We start from the raw sequence: 20,424 nt of genomic DNA, 5'->3' as shown, positions 1-20,424 counted from the left end.
CATGACCTGAGCTGAAGGCAGAGGCTTTAACCCACTGTGCCACCCAGGCACCCCAAAGTTTCTTATCTTTTAAGAGAAGAATTAGCAAAGACAAGGAAAAAATCCAGGATCAAATATAACATTTAAATCCACTTCTTTGCTTATTTTTAAATATTTATATTTTGGTTAAAAAAAGTGAATATTCTGTAAGATATGTAATTAATATTCAAAGACTATCAAAAACATCCATAGCCTCTGAGCACCCTATAATAATTAAAAAGCAGCAGCAATGGTTCAACAATGAAGTTTCTTTGAGTTGAGGATAAAAGAAAAAGCAAGAGACCAGAAAGTGTCAAAGGTGACAGCATCAAAGAGATAAGAAACAGAAACGTGATTTCTTCATATGTTGAAGGAAGAAGGCTGGGAAACATATCCTTAACAGCAAAATCATAATTCAATTAGGTTAAAAAGATTTCTGGACATGATTTACATATTTGACCAGAAAAGGACATTTCAGTGATCTTACTGTTTGTGATAATAGTCTTATAGTTGGTAGAGCACCCTTCACCCCACTCCAGATATCTTTTTAAACTAAGGAAAGGAAAAGCACTTATCAAATATGCTGATAATACACATATAAATATATTCACCCTATCATAACCAGGTTTTACAGATTCCATCTCTACCATGTAGTTTTAATTATAGGCAGAAATCCCTGCTGAATTCTGTTTAATGCATTTTTGTTCACATGCCCTAATTTGTAATTTTAAAGTTAAGGCAGTTTCAAGGAATCAATACACTAGAAATTTATAATTCATATATTTTACCAAGTTCAAATCAGACTGTCATATGGTGACGCAGGCATAGGATGCTACAGAAGACAGAATTATTAATTTATATAATGGCTTCACATCTAAATTAATCACTGCAACCTATTCAAAGTGGAACCTAGTTAAGATCCAAAAATCTAATCCTAGTTCTAGGTCTCAAAATTCAACCCTCTAAAAAGAATTACAGTACCAATGGCTTGAATACCTTATTAAAAGACTGTGACATAGTTAAGGAATAAAAACATTTATATCCACAGGAACCTCAAAAATAGAAACCTCTTTGTCTAGTTTTTTTACTGGATGATCAAAATAACTTCTCCAAATGGACTATCTGGCAATTTATACCGCCAATCTGGTTCAGCGAGGCTGTGGAAAAGCACAGTTGGAAGAATTATTTTTGCCTATTTTTTTTTTTTGTACACTACCTCCTCAACAATGAGAGCTGATTAGAATGTATCTGACATATATATGTCAAAATATAATTTAAATCAACATCTTTCCTTTACTTAAAAATCAGGATCTATACTGCAATAGTCAGAATGGCATTGTGATTTTCAAAACATTAATATAAAAGTTGTCTCTGCTATTTTCCTAGAGTTGCCCAATGCCCAGTCCTTTATTCTGAAATCCTATTAGTGCGACAATAGTCAAATATTACCTAACTCTAATGCTGAAGATAAAGACAGGGGAAAGTCAACTAATGTCTTCGTGTAATCAAAAACAGCAAAAAAAAAAAAAAAAACCAGCAAAAACTGTCAGGTGACATGAGGATAAAGGGAAAAACAGTACAAACTTTTGGAGAAGTAACCTCCTAAATAATTTTAACACTTCCTGTCTGTGCAAGCTAAAAGGAAGATAAAACCCTCAAAAGATCTGAGTTAAAATGACATAAGATGGGGGGGTGGGATTTAACTTTTTTGACATATTCCTTTCATTTGAAAACAATGTAATAAACTTTAATAAAAGAAGGAAAATGTAAAACTACCCAATGTATCAGTGAATAAGGAGCAACTGATCTGACTACTTCAGCTTCAAAAAATCTCCATTACCAGTGTCTCTACAGCCAGGTAAACACCCGGTGAATATAATTACTATAGTTGTTCAAATCTGACTGAACTTAGGTACAGAGAACAATTAAATTACTGTTTAAGTCACTATAATTTGCTACTCAATTCATCTGTAAAATATTTGGGTTTATAGACTATACTGAGAATTATTTGACAAGGAAAAGATGAGACTAAAATCCATCTACTACCTATTCTCAGTAAGACAACTCCAATTTCCAATATGGAACTATTATTACTAGTTATTCCACTTTCTTTATCTTTTGGGCTTTTTGAAGCAAACTGTCTTACGCAATTACATACTTTGAAAATTTTGAATTGATAAAAATCTTTACAAGGAAATGATTTAAAAATCACCAAAAAGCCAAAGGACAAGATGTTCAAGACTTTAGACAGTCTCTAAGAAAGAATACAATCAGGGAATAGCTTTATCAAGGTGGGCAAAGTTCAGAATGGCAGAATTCCTTCCCTGTTGTCATGAATATACGAAAACTACCAGTGGTTTGGTGACTATCACTGGGTACAACAGTAAAACAGAAGGGAAAAGCCTGGTACAGAATGCCGAATGGCCCAAAGAAAACCTAAGTGCTGACAAGAGCCTAAAGGCACATGCAGGTACGCATCTTTTATATTGGATGTGATACACTTACATGGCCCCTGTTGAATCTCTTGGGGACCAACAGTAAAGCAAGTTTAGAACTTCAAATCTTGAGACATCTATAGCAAGATGCTGATCCAATGTGGCTCCAAATATCTTCTGTTTTCCTGGCTCACCTGAAGAGGAAAAAACACTACAGAGGATGTGGGAACTGAATTTCTTTATGTAGTTTCTTCTAGAGCAACTGTCTGAAAGTTTTGGCCCAATCCTTTATGAAGTCTGGAGGTGAGACACTTGAGGGACTAGTGAAAAACAAAACTCAAATGAAAAGGTGGAGTGAGGCATCTAAACGGGGAATATGAGAGCAAAAGATAATTGTTGTAGGTAAATCAGCATTTCTAATCTGTAAGTGGGAGGAGGCAGAGAAAGGAGAGAAAATATATGCAGATGTTTCTCCCTCCACTCCCTCACCCCAATTGCCCCTAAAAATTTCCTAAGTACCTAAGCTTTTTGACCATAATTAGGGAGTGAATAAGCAAGGTTATTTGGAAAGCTAAGTATTCTGTCAAGTCTTCCTCCCCTGTCTATGTGACATTATTAAGCAGCAGGGAGGCCTCTCAGATAATACTTTTTTTCTAAGAACAGATTCTGGTACAATACAGCTTGAAGCAATAAAGAGAGAGAAATATAAACTCGATTTCTGCAAAAATGGAAGTCACAGGACAATATACCATATTGACAAAGCTTATTTAATTCTGTTTTTCAAAAGGGGAGGGACAGCTTTCATATAATAAGAAATCAGAACAAAAAGTAGTCTCTATAAATAGAAAATATTTTTAAGCTAAGCAACACAAACTGCATGGTTCATCCCCTTGGGAAATATTATCCCCTGGAAAGATAATCTTTAGGAAAAAACTAAGATTAGCAGAAGCAAATCTGATGTACATTACCACACAAAAGCATAAAAATGTAGTCCATAATATTAATTTAGATTCATTTTTAATTAACTTTTTTCCTAAAACATTTTACCTAAATATGGTATTATTCTCCAGCATTCATGCAATAGCCTAGGACATAAAACAGTTTTCTTTCCAAATATTTTCCATTTTAACCAGTTTACTTGAACTATGTCTGGTAAAAATACCAGAATTTTCTGACAAATAAGACTGGGGAGTCAATTAGATCCTTACCTGCCGTGGCTGCTCATTCATTCGTTGTGGGTCTGATTTCACTTTATTACTAGGATGATTTGTGACTTTGGTTACTGGTTGTTTGAAAATTGATGCGGTTTGTCTAATTGGCAACGTTGTATTCAAGTCTGGTTTACCCTGTGGATATAAGCATGTTTTCATTAGTAAATATTACATATAAATATAATTTAATGAATTAATTTGTTATCTATTACTTTCAAGCTTTTACTTAAATTCCAGTTAGTTAATATATGGTGCAATATTAGTTTCAGATGTACAAATCACGATTCAACACTTCCATACATCACCCAGTGCTCATCACAAGTGCCCTCCTTGATCCCCGTAACCTATTCCCTCATCCCCACACCGACTTCCTCTCTAGTAACCAATAGTTTTCTGTAATTAAGAGTCTGTCTCTTGGTTTGACTTTTTTTTTTTTTTAAGTTTTTTCTTACTTACTTAAGCAATCTCTACACCCAGTATGGGGCTCAAACTCATGACTCTGAGATCAAGAGTCATATGCTCCTCTGACTGAGCCAGCCAAGCACCCGTTTTGTTTCTTAAATTCCACACGAGTGAAATCATATGGATGGAGCTGGAGATTATGCTAAGCAAAGTCAGTCAATCAGAGAAAGACAAATACCATTATCCATTACTTTAAATCAGATTATTCCAAACTTCTCAATCTCAGCATTATAAATATTCAAGTTCACATCTTTAGCACTTCATTATCCAAGACCTACATGAAATTTTCTCATTTAAAAGCTCTCTGTGTACTTTAAAATATAAGAAAATTATGAAATTCATAATTAATTTGATTAGCATGATACTGGGATTTTTTAAATGAACAAATGCATTTATGGGTAACACCAAAAGGAGGGTTTTCAGAACAATAATTAGTACAGCGATCATCTCAACACTTGAGAATGGACGAAAATAATGGCATACTTGGCCACTGAAATGTGAACTGGTCAGCTATCAGGAGGCCAGGCTTACATAAACCCATGTAAGTTAAATTTCACTCCTGTATAAAAAGATAATTAGAAATGGAAGTTCTAATTCTAGCAAACAGAACTCAATTTGGCAACAAATTTAATTATAATCAACTAGTAAATAAAATCTAAAATGTGTTCTAGTGAAGTCAAAATGTGGCAGAGCTGTTAAGTTCATTTGCAATGAATGCTCTAACAACCACGGGAGGTAGATGGGCAGCGGGGCAAGGAAGGAGAAAAAAAAATGTGATTTAATCATTGTATGGTCTGATTCTGGATATATATATGTGTGTGTGTGTGTATTCTGGGTATACACACACACACACACACACACACACACACACATACATATATGGTCATCTGTATCTGAAAACAGCATACTTCTGGTATTTTTGACATAGAAATATACTTGATAAATCTATAGGATAGTCAATGAATTTTTGTCTTTTCAACTATCCTCAGATAAAAATTGTGCTATCAACTTCCAGACTGCACAACAATGGTTCTCAAACTTCAGCACACATCAGAACCACCCAGAGGGTCTCTTAAAACGGAATCCTGGGGCTCATTCCTACTAGAGATAGATTCAGTAGAGATCAGAGGTGGGGCCTGGAAACTCCCATTTCTATTAAGGTCTCAGGTGATGCTGCAGCTGCTGATCCAGGGACCACTGGGAGAAATGCTACTCTGAAATAAAGATTGCAAATTGGTGGCAGGAGAACCGAGTTTTAACCTATAGATGTATTTTGTTCAGTTTTTAGTGTTTAATAAAATGAACGAACATCTACAAATCTGGAGATTTCACATAAAATCCAGATTCTAGCTTCTCTTAAAAACTCAAAGATCTAGAAATACTGGACTTGATTAGGCCACAGCAGGCCATAACTAATTAATAATGGCTGCTCACAAGAGGTGTCAAGGGTTCTCTTCTAGCAAAATTTCTCAACAACTTATGTTTGCATTACCTGTCTGAACCCTAGGTGTTGAGTTTGTGACCTCTGCTTTAAGAATGTTACCAATGTCTTGAGGATGCCTGGACGGCTCACTTGGTTAAGCAACTTCCTTTGCCTCAGGTCATGATCTGGAGTCCTGGGATCGAGTCCCACACCCGGCTCCCGGCTCCCGGCTCCCGGCTCCCTGCTCAGCAGGGAGTTTGCTTCTCCTGCTGACCTCTCTCCTCTCATGCTCTCTCTCTCTCTTTCTTTCCCTCTCTCTCTCTCTCTCCAATAAATAAAATTTTAAAAAAAAAAAAAGAATATTGCTTGGGATTAACCTCCTTTTTGGGGAAATTAATCTGAAGAACTCAAAGACCTATCTAGAACATTCTAAAAAAAAAATGTTACCAATGTCTAGAAAGGTAAGCATCAGAATATATTAAACTGACAATTAGCACAATTATGGTATTACTCGGACCCACTACTAAATACATCTCCATTACCATCCTCTCCACACCCCCCTTCCCCCCACCCCCTCTTCTCTGTATGTACTGGGCATGCTCGTCCTTCCTCTGCCAATGTATGTGCTTACCTTTATAAGGTATATTCAACCTTTTTTTTTTTTTTTTTTTTTTTTTACTTTTTAGTAATCTCTACACCCAACATGTGGCTTAAACCCACAACCCCAAGATAAAGAATTGCCTGCTCTTCCAACTGAGTTGGCCAGAGGTCCCAAGATACATTCATCTTAAATAAGACTAACAATGTCTCTTGGGCATTTAGCTTCCTATTTTTATAGATTTTCAAAAAATTATTTAGAAGTAAGCCAATTTGACAGGCTGCAAAATAACCACTAAAAATGCTATCTTTAAAAGTGTGAAGCCCAGGAATGTGTGTTTTTTTAAAGCTCTTCAGGATGGGGCACCTACCTGGCTCAGTAGGCTAAGCATTCAACTCTTGATTTTGGCACAGGTCATAATCTCAGGGTCCTGGAATTGAGCCTCCCATGGGGTTCTGCGCTCAGCAGGAGTCTGCTGCTCTGCTTCTCTCTCCCTTGGCCCCCCTCCCCATTCACCTGCACACACACACACAGTCACACACTCTCTCTTTCTCTCTCAAATGAATAAACGATTATTTAAAAAAAAAAAAAAGGAAAGAAAGAAAGAAAAGGAAAGGAAAGGAAACTCTCCCAGTAATTCTTTGATGCACAGGTTTGGATACCCCTTGTTTATGACATGTAGAGCATTCTGAGGCCCTAGGTGAAGCTACCCAAACTCTAAAATAGCTAATATTCAACCTTAAACTTATAGAGAACTTTTCCTGTCACTAGTTAAAATTAGTATGTATCACTAAGTAATACCTTGTTTGGTTTTTAATGTTTCCACTCTTTATTAAAGAACAATATACTCTGCTGGTAATAGAATAAGACGGGCATCAGCAGACACAAAAGTATATTGCAACTTTTTGTATGAGGGAACAGTGGAGCCTCTTAAGATTCTCATTGTTACAAAAATGACTAGAGACAGGAGAGTCTATTCTAAATGAATCCTGAATTCAAAGTCTGTAAGGAAGCATGAAACATAGAAAATTATTGGTGCTACAATGGTAAGATCGTTATTTTTTTTTCATTAACTTATGTTTTTGATGCATTAAGTAAAAATTAGAAGAAAAATCTGGCTAAAAGTATTCAAAATACACAACTCCACTGTCTGATAAAGAGTGCACTCCTCAGTGGGATGGAGAAAGAAATTATTCAAGAAGCTACTGTGTTATTTTTCTCTTGGTCTTACTTTTTTATTATGTTTTCTCCCTTTAACTGGCTTGAAAGCTCTGAAGACAGAATTTTTGTACTAATTAATTTCGTATTCCAAAACAGTGGCATGTGATCTGAAAAACTGGACTAACTGGTTTTCCCACAGACTGTCACAAAAACACTAAATTTTATTAGGACTCTCACCTGAGGAATGCCAAAGAGTCATGTTCATGTCCAGTTGTATGTCTGAATCCTTTTTTTTTTTTTCAAAGATTTTACTTATTTAATTGACAGAGATCACAAGTAGGGACAGAGGCAGGCAGAGAGGGGGAAACAGGCTCCCCGTTGAGCAGAGAGCCCCATCCGAGGCTCCATCCCAGGACCCTGAGATCATGATCTGAGCCGAAGGCAGAGGCCCAACCCACTGAGCTACCTAGGTACCCCCGTTGGAATCCTTCTAAATAACGACTATCCATCATAAACATAGGAGTTATAAAGCAAACACTTTTTTAATAGTTGTAATCTTTCTTTTCAGTATAAGAAAAAGTAAAGCGTAGGGGCGCCTGGGTGGCTCAGTGGGTTGGGCCGCTGATTTCGGCTCAGGTCATGGTCTCGGAGTCCTGGAATCGAGTCCCCCGTCCGGCTCTCTGCTCAGCGGGGAGCCTGCTTCCCCCATTCTCTCTCTCTGCCTGCCTCTCTGCCTGCTTGTGATTTCTCTCTCTGTCTAATAAGTAAATAAAATATTTAAAAAAAAAAAAAAAAAGAAAGAAAGAAAGAAAGTAAAGCCTAAGTTTCTTGTATCACAAAATTAAAATAGCAAACACGCATGGGGCGCCTAGGTGCCTCAGTGGGTTAAATCTCTGCCTTTGGCTCAGGATCAAGTCCCACATTGGGCTCTCTGCTCACTGGGGAGCCGGCTTCCCTTCTCTCTCTGCCTGTCTCTCTGCCTAGTTGTGATATCTCTGTCAAATAAATAAAATCTTTTTTAAAAAATTAGCAAACACGCACATTCTAATATTAGAAAGAAAAGTTTCCCACCTTGCTAAATCTCAGTATATAAGCTAGCCCTCAAATCAAAATTTAATGTATTTTATAATAATGTGTATATTAGGCTGGAAGCACTCAAATAACTCAATTTTTGAGACTCTATTCTATCCCCTTAGGTGCTGGAAGGAATACAAAAATAAATCTATAAAGTCTTTTCAAAAGTTTACTTTAGGGGCACCTGGGTGGCTCAGTGGGTTAAAACCTCTGCCTTCGGCTCAGGTCATGATCCCTGGGTTCTGGGATCGAGCCCCGCATCCGGTTCTCTGCTCGGCAGTGAGCCTGCTTCCTCCTCTCTCTGCCTGCCTCTCTGCCTACTTGTGAGCTCTCTCTCTGTCAAATAAATAAACAAAATCTTTTTTTTTTAAGATTTTATTTATTTATTTGACAGAGAGAAATCACAAGTAGATGGAGAGGCAGGCAGAGAGAGAGAGAGGGAAGCAGGCTCCCCGCTGAGCAGAGAGCCCGACGCGGGACTCGATCCCAGGACCCTGAGATCATGACCTGAGCCGAAGGCAGCGGCTTAACCCTCTGAGCCACCCAGGTGCCCCAATAAATAAAATCTTAAAAAAAAAAAAGTTTACTTTATCTTTTTCCAATAAATACCTGAGGTGGATCTTTGTATACTCAGAAAGTAACAAATATTCAATAAAAATTAATTCTTAAAAATATAGAATTGGTGACAGGGGAAAACAAAATTTCCTTTTGAAAAGACTAATAGTGATCAATACTAGCACTGAGCATCAAAAGTGGATCTAAAATTTTTAGAAGTCTGGGTGAAAAGAGAAACATTAAATCATACAGATACCGGGTCAGAGAGGAGGAAACATACCAAATAAGGAAAACAAAGCTGTTAAGTCTAGAAAAAAAATTAAAGGCACTAATATCACAACAAATATTAAGCAAACTTCAGATGCTTTTTCTTTTTCAGTGACCTCCCTTAAAAGCCAAGAACATAAAATTTAAAGGAAACTTGGAGATGGTGGTTCTTAAAGGGACTAAATACCACTGTGGTCTAATTATCATGTAGCCTTTCAGCTGACCTAGCTTGACTCAGGCTAGAAAAGAGGGTAATTAAAGAGGTGGACGAAGAGCATGTGGCATCAACCAGTGATTTCTCAAACATTTCTACATTCCTACCAGCTAAAACATATTTGAAAATACCTCACCTACATTTCAAAGTGGACATCAAGACTATTTCAAACTTTAATGTAAGTAATTGCAAAGAATGAACTACAGTATTTTAAATGTTGACATTTTGGTAATAAACATATCACTTTAAGACGTATCTAACACAATCTAAATATACCCACCAACCACTTACACATGAACAAACTCTTTAATGGTTAAACATTTTATTTCACTTCTTTTTCTCTTTGAATAATTCCATTCCCAAAGTTATTTCCTATTTTCAACTTGAAAACTTTTCCATGATTATTTATACATCATGAGATTATTTTTTTAAACTTCTTGTGATCATAAAGTACTTCGTGATTTAAAAAAAAAAAAAAAAAGTTAATAAATTTCTGGTTTACTACCTCAGTAGCATATAACTGCCCCCAAACAGTAAATAACACATTAGTAAGTGAAATAAAAATTAGATGTATTAAAGAAGAGATTTTTTTAAATTTAGAACTAACTTCATGGGCTTGGATGAGTATTACTAGCTGCTAGAATGGGCCAAGATTTAGAACCAATTCTGTTCCTACTTTTCATTTTTTAAAGATGAACACCAAGAAAATCTGTTCGTATAAATGAGTAAATAAGAATGAGTTTTATTGTCAATCTCTGAACTTCTTTTGAGTTGTATGTCAAAATATTGCATTGTGAATCATCAAAAATTTTTAATAATTGAAGTCTACATTAAGTTCTCTATAAATTTTAGACAAAGAATTATACTGGCAGAAAGACTTAACTGTTACCAAGTAATTCATTTTCTTGGCATCAACACCAGTATCTCAAATTACTCCTTTACTAGAGATCACACATTCTGCACCACGGTAATACTGCAGACAAGTAAAAAGTGTGCTCTCCTATAAAATGAGAGAAGGTAGACTACGAAAGGTGAACAGGAGGAAAAAGAGCCTGTACCTCCATCTCAGGTGCATGCTTAGTTCAACAACAGGAAAGAGTACATACAGAAGTTAAGGATACAGAAATACTTTTAAAATCATCCCTGTTGTGGAGTGCCTGGGTGGCTAGTGGGTTATGCCTCTGCCTTCGGCTCAGGTCATGATCTTGGGTCGTGGGATCGAGCCCCACGTTGGGCTCTCTGCTCGGTGGAGAGCCTGCTTCCCCCTCTCTCTGTGCCTGCCTCTCTGCCTACTCGTGACCTCCATCAAATAAATAAAATTAAAAAAAAAAATCATCCCTGTTGTGTATACCATGTAAGCTGTCACACAGCATAATCCGAACAGCAGGAATTTAATTTTTTATTCTAAATAATCACTTTTCCCAGCCTGGCTTTGAATTAAAGCTGAATGACAGTTTGAAACTGTATATATTCTATGACTAGAGCCAAAAGAACTCATTTTTATCTTAAATCCTGCAAATTTTGTACTTTTTTTTCTAAAAATTAGCCATGTTTTTTGTATTTTATTTTTTTTAAGATTTTATTTATTCATTAGAGAGAGAGAGACAGCAAGAGAGGGAACACAAGCAGGAGTGCAAGAGGGAGCAGCAGGCTTCCTGCCAGGCAAGGAGCCCAATGTGGGGCTCATGCAGGCCTCATGCAGGACTAGATCCCAGGACCTTACGATCACAACCTGAGCTGAAGGCAGACACTTAACAACTGAGCGATCCAGGTGCCCCTTAAGTTTTTTAAAGGGTTTTATTTATTTATTTATTTAAAGATTTTTATTTATTTGACAGACAGAGACCACAAGTAGGCAGAGGCAGGCAGAGAGGGAGGAGGAAGCAGGCTCCCTGCTGAGCAGAGAGCCCAATGTGGGGCTCGATCCCAGGACCCTGGGATCATGACCTAAGCTGAAGGCAGAGGCTTTAACCCACTGAGCCACCCAGGTGCCCCTAAAAGGTTTTATTTACTTGAGAGAGCAAGCAAGCATGAGCAGGGGGAGGGGCAGAGGGGAAAGCAGACTCCCCACTCATCAGGGAGCCAGAAGCAGGGCTCAAGGCTCTATCCCAGGATCCAGGATCATGACCTGAGCTGAAGGCAGACTTAACCAACGGAGCCACCCAGGCGCCCCAAGTCATGTTTGTTTTAATGTAAAAACGCTGTTCTACCTATCCAAAATGATCAAGTAAAACTGATACGTCCAAGTATCATTCAAGTACCATTCTAATTCTATGGCTTTCCATACAGTACATACCCCCCAAGAGATATTCATACCCCAATTTGAAAAGCAAAGACTATTTTTTCTAAGGTCACTTTTCTCATCTGTAAATAACCACTCATAAGATCCTTACAAAGATCAAACAAGGTAATGCACATATGATGCTGCTGCAATGCAGCTTTCGCTCAGTCACTGAACAAATATCCTGAACAAATTTGCCTACTGTGTGCCAGCCACATGCTGGCTATAAGATCATCATCAAAACAAAAAGTCCCTGCTTCAGAGCTAACATTCTGAGACAATAACTAACAAAATAGGCATGTATTTTATAGTCATGTTGGCTTGTAAATTCTGAATAAATAGTTGCTATTTCTGGAGCACCTGGGTGGCTCAGTGGGTTAAGCATCTGCCTTCAGCTCAGGTCATGATCCCAGGATCCTGTGATGGAGCCCCACATGCGGCTCTGCTCAGCGGTGAGCCAGCTTCCCCCTCTCTCTCTGCCTGCCTCTCTGCCTACTTGTGATCTGTCGAATAAATAAAATCTTTAACAAATAAATAGTTGCTATTTCTATTATCAGCATTAACATGCTTTTGACCATGCTAATGAAATTTAGGAACTTGGGGTGCCTGGGTGGCTCAGTGGGTTAAAGCCTCTATCTTCAGCTCAGGTCATGATTCCAGGGTCCTGGGATAAAGCCCACATCAGGCTCTCTGCTTGGCAGGGAGCCTGCTTCCCCTCTCTCTCTTTGCCTGCCTCTGCCTATTTGTGATCTCTGTCAAATAAGTAAGTAGAGTCTTAAAAAAAAAAAAAAAAAAAAGAGGGGCACCTGGGTGGCTCATTGGGTTAAAACCTCTGCCTTTGGCTCAGGTCATGATCCCAGCATCCTGGCTCTGCTCAGTAGGGAGCCTCCTTCCCCCACTCTCTCTCTGCAGACCTCTCTGCCTACTTGCAATCTCTATCTGATTTTTAAAAAAAAAAAAAAGAAAGAGAAAAAGAAATTTAGGAACTTAAACCTATTAAGCTTCTCCAGGAGGAAAGCCATCTCCTGCTTCATGAGAGGGGAGCCTGAGTGGTATCTTTAGACCAAACCAATATTATCATCAAAAAATAATTTCAGATTTATTCCAGAATATGTACAGTAGCCTATAGTTAATGCCTTTTCACAAAATCAAGAACAGCGTACTTTACTATCTTTCAATTTTTTAAAAAATTGAGATAAAATTGACATACCATAAAATTCACCATTTTAAAGTTTACAATTCAGTGTTTTTTTAGTATATTCACAAAGTTGTGGAAATTCCATAAGCTTTTGCAAAAAAAAGTAAAGAATATCTGGAATCTATGATTTTGTACTGAAAAATCCACTTAGTGTAAAATCCCAAGTGAGGGACAAGATTTTTTAAGGAGATCAATGGGAATATTAAGAAAATATATAAATATTAGGTGGACTACACTTTGAGCTCATTAAAAAGGACTTGTAAAAAAAAAAAAAAAAGACTTGTAGTTAACTGAAATTCATCACTGAAAACAAGTTTTGAAGAGTTCTACTTGAAAAATAACTTCTTGCAGCTTTAGCGAATAGCAGATCATTAAAGGACTTATGCAAAAGATGGGAATGAATTTCAACCCAATACTTACAGAAGAGCTCTATCCAAACTAAGGCAGCTACTCTGTGAAACTGTCTCCTTTACATCCAGCCTGGCACTAGCTGTGTACACATCCTTGCGAGAATTGTGGAAATAGTCACACAAATTATTTTCTGTAGGGTTTAATTCTCTTCCTGACCTCTAGGTCTATAATGACAGGGACTTCCCTTGCTCTATCTTCAGTCTGCAATAATGCCTAAGCATGGAATGTGCTAAAAAAATTTCTGTGGGATAAATGATTGCATAAAATGTCTATTATACATAAAACTTCGGCTATGCAGACCTTACTCTTCAAGTCTCATTTTCTGCTTTAAACTTACGGGTTCTAAATAGGTGGAAAATATAATTTAATGCAGTCTACAATATCCATCTCAATTTTATTATGAAAAGAATAGTCATCTGTATTATCTGCTTTGAGATTACCAATGCAAGAGAAACAGTCCCAAGACTTCCTCCATCTATTACTATTTAACACATATACTTATAGGTATCTGGCCAGTGTCTTTGTCTGAGTCACACAGACAGCCCACAGTTAGGACCATATTTCAACTGTATACTCTGTTTTAACATTTACCAAAATTAATACCACTGCACATCACATTCCTATCTCAGGAGTAACCAAATAGTCAATTCCCTCTGATTATACATTATCACCCATCACTCATCCCCCTAATATTCTGTACATCCACTCATCTCTCCCATTGTTCAGTGGCTTTTAAACTTTTTTGACCCATCCCTCTCCCAATCTTACACTATACACTTCTGAATGACCGACTAAGCTTTCCTACGTCCTCAGCATTTTCTCTAAACATTCTCTCCAGCTCCTGCACTTACTGACTTGGCCATCCCTTGAAGATACTTGCCCCTCAGGTTCTCTCAAATGAAACTTCTTTCTCTCCCTCCCCCAACTCCTTTCTCCCTTTTTCCTTCTCACTCTCAACTGCATATCCAAGGGCCAAGAGGTGGTATAGGTTTTATCATAACTCTCTCCTATTTTTCTCAAATAATTTCTCCATTTTTGATCCTTAAAAATACCACTTCTTGGAAGCTCCTATCTGGCTATACTACAGTTTGCTCTCCTCCCTTTCTCCTTACATCGCCAGACTTCTATAGTTTCCGTTTCAGTTTCTCTCCATCCCAACTCTTATCCTCTTTCACGCAGACCTCATTATTCATGTGGATAATTCAGCCAACATCCTGAGTCCTTCGATCTCTTCCACTGCCCACCCTCACTCAACTAAAATTATAGCCACAGACTAGTAACTACACCATCTCCAGTATCTCAATCGAGCATCCAACTCTCCAATTCCTCCTTCCTATCATTGCAGCTCACTTTCTCAGCACCGCCCTCTGCGTTTCTTTCACCCCAGCAGTATCTCCTGTCCATTGACTGCCCTATTTTCCCACTCGGCCTTAACCACTTTCACATTCCACCCTACCCAGCACAGGTTCTATGGTCCATCATCATCATATTGCAAATGTGCCTGACTTTCTTGACCTCTGCAGTTTCTCCACTTCTTCTCAAACTTTTCAAAGTCCTTTAAGTTGGGAGTTTAACCAAATGAGCATCTCTTTATCTACCACCTGGTGAATCTCTTCTCTAGCCAAACAAAATTTACTGAAAGATTTGCCCATGCTAATTTTCTCTCTTACTCATTTTCAACCCTCTAAAATCTGGCTTCTCTTGCTACTGAAAACCAAGGTTATTAATTAGCTTCATGCTGCCAAATTCAATGGAAGTTTCTCAGTCTTCCTCCACTCAATCCTTCAATGGCATCAGTGTAACTGACCACTCTTGTTTTTGAAGGCTTTCTCCTCTCCCATGTCTCTATCTTACTGGACATTCTTTCTCAACCCACTTTGCTGACTCCTTCTACTCTAACCAAGTTCTAATTACTGGATTTTCTCAGAGGTTGGTTTGGGATCCTTATGTCTGGGTAATCTCCTTTAGTCCCATCACTTAGAATACTACTACCTCTGTGCCAATGACCTTCCAGCTGAGACCTCTCAATCAGCGTACCAACTGCATACATGGCACTTACATTTGGATGTTTAATAAGCAACTCAAACTATGCATGTTTAAAATGTGTTTTATCCATCCACATAAATTCTCCTAAGGTGACCTCAGTGAATGGTAACCCAATCTTCCCACTCATCTAAAAACTAAGGTCTCATACTTGAGTATTTTCTTTGTCTTCTTCCCCACCCAATCATTAGCAAATCCTGTAAATTCTATATTCAAAACAGATCTATAAACTACTTCTTTCCACCACCACATGTCCAGGTCAGCAGACTACTATATAATAGCTACTTGCTGCTCACTTCTTTGTCATCCATTACATTTCAAATTAACAGAAACTGAACAGTGGCCCATACTTAAGGGAGATACTAATAATCCCTAATAAGGACTTCAAGGCCTACAAACGCTAATTTATCACCTGTGATCTGCTCACTCCCTCTTTTCGTCCCCAACTATATCCACTAGAGAGATACCAGAAGACACTCCATTCAACGAATGCTTAATACACTGATGAAGAAGACACCAGCAACTCCGAAAAAGATTTTAGTTACTTTCTCTAAAGGTCAGGACTGTTGGTAGAAGGAATGAGGTCACTGTTTCCAGTGTGGATGGAAAGATTCTAGGGAAGAATCCAAGAGGCAGTTCTTACCACACAGTGTGCTCTACCAGGTGCTGGTAATTAGAACTGACCCTACCACAGAGCTCGTTAGTACTAGTTGACCATGGGGTCCCAAGGATACAAATAAGTCAGCCCCCTAAGGTACTACTGGAATAACTGAAAAAATCCCTTATCTGTTCGACAAAGGCCTAATTTGAGATACAAGTGAGTTGGTCCCTCATATATTTTGCCAAGGCCTTGCTTCCTCTCCTGCTTCTAAAAGTCATTATTAACTTCCTTAGCTCTATTTTCCTTTGAGAATTTGATAAAGATAAGACTCTCTCCTCAGAAAAATGCATAACAGAAAATACTGCACTCAGTTCAAAGGTTCCTGGAGGGCCTCCTGAAGAATGTTCTCTCTGGTTGGACACCTGCCTGTCTTCTCTATTTGCCTCTTTCATACACTGAAGGAAAAAACAATAATGTTCCTTGGTCACGCGTTCTAAATAGCGTCCTCTCTCCTCCACCTCTCATTCAAGCTCTAAGAGAGCAGTCTAACCATTTTTATGGGGAGAGGGGTAAAAATGCACATATATGCCCATGTTTTTAAATGCACAGAAGATGGGCGCCTGGGTGGCTCAGTGGGTTAAGCCGCTGCCTTCAGCTCAGGTCATGATCTCAGGGTCTTAGGATCGAGTCCCGCGTCGGAATCTCTGCTCAATGGGGAGCCTGCTTCCCTCTCTGTCTCTATGCCTGCCTCTCCGTCTACTTGTGATTTCTCTCTGTCAAATAAATAAATAAAATCTTTAAAAAAAAAAAAATAAATGCACAGATGCTCTGGAAGGCTATACAAAACCACCGATTAATAACAGTTTCCTCTCGAGAAGAAGACCACACATGAAAGACTGGAGAGGGAGACTTTTTTACTCTTCTTTCACCCTCTGTACAAATTACCTAATCAAATAATAATAAATCTAAATTTTAAAACTTTTAAATAAGCAGGCTACATTTGCTTCTAATTTCTCATTTCCCAGAAACTTTCTAGCATTTTAAGAAAGACTTAAGACCAGGCCCCTCAAAACTGGTTATGAAAGGTTACCAGATGCCTTTAATTTGGAAACCAATGGTTACTACAAAGTCTTTATCCTCCTTGATCTCCCCATGTCATTTAACAAAAATTTTCTTTGCTAGGCTTTTAGAACACCAAATTTTCTTGATTCTCCTACTACCTTTCTGGAAGTTCCTTCTTACTCTCCACAAAATTAATTTATTCATTTATTCACTACTAACAGTGTGACAAAATACTTTTCTCTTATTTGCACCTTTGTTAAGCGATTCTAACAAGCTATGACAATCTACAATGACAGGAGTTCTCAAAGTGTGACTTCAGAGTTCCTGGGCATGCACCAGATCCCTTCAAAACTCCAAGAAATAAAACTTGTAACCGGTCTTCTTCACCCCAGCCCCAAACTTGATCTTCCTCCCCTATTCTTTATCAACCTTCACCCCAAGTGACTCAAGCCAAAACTGCAGCAGGTATGAACAGTTCTCTCTACAATCATCAGTACTTATACCTAATTTCTCTTGACTGAATCTCATACCTTTCCCTACCTCCCACTATAGTGTTAGTTGCCATCACTTCTCTAAACTACAACAGCTCACTACCCCTACTTCCAGTTTCATCTTTTCCCAAATCCATTCTCCAAACTGCACCTATTCTAGATCCAATACCCAGTCTGATTCTCACCATCACTACCTGTTCAGTTAGTTTCTCAAACTGCAGATACTGCCCCCAAGATAAATTAGCTCACTACAAGAATTTTTATTATTTTGTTGAGAATAATTAAAATAAGCACATTCTACATCACCCGGTTACATACCTACGACACAGCCATATAGAACCCAAGACTGTATTTATAAAATCACAATAGGCTACTACCATAAACCAAAGTAATTTATAAGAAATCAATAATGGCAGACTTATACAACTAATTCCATACAAGACAACATGATGCTCTTTATTTCCCAATGTATCAAATCTGTGTGAATAGAGAAATGTGATGAAAGAACTGAGTCTTTCCAAGGTATTAGTAGCACTGAAAAGCCAATCTAAAAAAATAACTTGTTGCATACCAATACATATTGTAAGCACTTTATAAAATATACATATGTCACATTAACGTTAGGGAACCTGGACAGTATTTGTTTTGTAGCTTTAATTTATACACATTTCAGTGCTGTTAAGAACTAGAAACATAAGAATTTCATTTAATGTTTACACATCTGAAACACTGAAACAAAAGGAACTGCAAACAACAAAACTAAACTACTGGATTTCCCAAAACATTATTTTGCACCCAGAATCACTCTATTTTTTTATCCAATCCCGGTCTTTCCAATTACATTTTTAAGGAAACTTACCCTTTTAAGAAATTAGCTTCCTTTTTAAAATTGAGGGTCCTATCTCTGAAACCTTAAAACATCCCTCTTTAAAAGATCAAAGCCTGGATAAATGCCTAAATATTTAGCTTTCTAAGCCAAGGTTTTGTTGTCTTGTTTACATATTGAGAGAGCTAAATAGCTCTCAATATTGTCCAATACAGTAGCCACCAGAAATATATGGCTATTTAAACTTAAACAAAACTAAATATTAGTTATTCAGTCTCACTAGCCACATTCCAACTACTCACTAGCCAGCCACACATGGATGGTGGCGACATTTCCATCACCACGTAACTATCATTTCCTCCTCAGAGTAAGCTTTGGAGAAAGCTGCTCATCACTTCAAACTCCATACTGAGGACTTCCAAATCTTTGTCTAGTCTTTTTCCATCAACCTAATGGAATAGCTCCAGCAACCTAATTGACAGATACACTTTATCCACTAGAAAGACAGAGGTGGCAACTGGAAATAACTATGGTAGTGGCAAATCAGGAAGGCACAATATGATCAAGAATGGAACAGATTTTCAGAGTAAGGTTAAGACTGAGACTGAGACAAGAAGGAATAGGTACCGCAAAAACAGTAAATATTAATCAAAAGATAATGCCCATTCCACTGTACCCTTTCATCCTAAAGTAACTGCCACTTTGCAAAGATCTTCAAAAAATATTTTCTCTACCATACCTGAAGTATTATGCATCCAGTAAACTTACTTTTGATATGGAACATATACTAAGATCTCAGTTTATAATCCATCATTAAATACTACAATTTAACCTATTTCGAAGTTTATTTTAATAACATTTCAAATTCTTTCTAGGGTTTTTTTGTTTAAGTTTTATTTCTTTATTTGTCAGAGAGAGAGAGAGAGCACAAGCAGGGCAGTGGCAAACAGAGGCAGAGGGAGAAGCAGGCTTCCCGCTGAGCAGGGAGCCCTCTGGGGACTCGATCCCAGGACCCTAGGATCATGACCTGAGCTGAAGACAGTGACTTAACCAATGGAGCCACCCAGGCATCCCTCTTTCAAGGGTTTTTAAAAACCTCAAAAGCAACAAAATTATGCACTTTAGCCAAGTTTATAACTATATAGCAAAACTAACTAACACTCCCATTTACCAATTTATACCTCCCAGTGTTCTCCATACTGTATTTCCATACCGTATTATTTTTTAAAAAGATATAATACAGAATTAGCCACAAAGACATTTTCTGCTTTTTTAGAGATAGTCAATATTGGCATTACTCCAAAAGAGAGCTTATTTTTAAAACTTCAAAACTCCATTTTTGTGACTGTTTAATTAAAATAAAATCAGGTGCAAAAATAAGACTATGCCCCCCCCCAATTCAGACAGAAACTTCAGAAAACAATGACAATGAAAGGCACTTTCAAAATAATAACTTTCAAAATAATTAATTTATTCAATATTTATGACCACTATAAAATTCTGGAATGAGGTGGGTATTAACTCAAATAAACATGAAGCAAACATTTACTAAGTACCTACCGTGTGCTAGGCTTTGGACTACCTATACCAAAAAAAAAAAAAAAAAAGGAAAGACAGTCCTTGCCCTCATGGAGCTCACAGTCTAGTCGAAGCAGACAAACAATCACAAATACAATGGCAAAGCACCAGGGAGGCATTATGGAAGAAGGGACTGGTTCTGCCTGGAGAATGCAGGGGCAGGCTTCACAGAGGTGGAGACAATGGAGCTGGGCCTTGGATGAGGAGGAGTTCACCAGATGGAGGGGAAGGGGGGAAGCGCATTCCAAGCAGAGGAAACAGCACATGAGCAAGCAGAATCTTGAAAGCACATGCCATGGTGCAGGACGATGAGCGGTCCAGCGCAGCTAGAGCATAAAGGTGCACACAAACTAAAGAGACGAATTAGTTTTTGGTTTTTAGAGAATCATAACTATCAAGAACACATCTTCATATACTTAGTGTAGTTTAACTGTGATTCTGAAAACAACAGGGCGGCCTGAAAGCATCCCATTCATTTCATAAATATCTAATCCCTTTTGATAGGTACCCAGCAT

At 37.8% G+C, this 20,424-nt stretch overlaps 1 protein-coding gene across 1 annotated transcript in view; it reads right to left on the bottom strand.

Moving 5' to 3' along the window:
• MBD2 (methyl-CpG binding domain protein 2) overlaps positions 1 to 20,424 on the bottom strand; it is a 67,737-nt gene that overhangs the window by 31,442 nt on the left and 15,871 nt on the right. The window contains exon 3 of the mRNA XM_044242949.1: positions 3,662 to 3,799. Coding sequence (XP_044098884.1) covers positions 3,662 to 3,799 — 138 coding nt within the window. The remainder of the gene's footprint in view (positions 1 to 3,661; positions 3,800 to 20,424) is intronic.

This window comes from Neovison vison, chromosome 3 (assembly GCF_020171115.1).
Source record: "Neovison vison isolate M4711 chromosome 3, ASM_NN_V1, whole genome shotgun sequence".
NCBI lineage: Eukaryota > Metazoa > Chordata > Mammalia > Carnivora > Mustelidae > Neogale > Neogale vison.
Note: the sequence above shows the minus strand (reverse complement) of the source record. Positions and strands in the feature narration are given on the sequence as shown.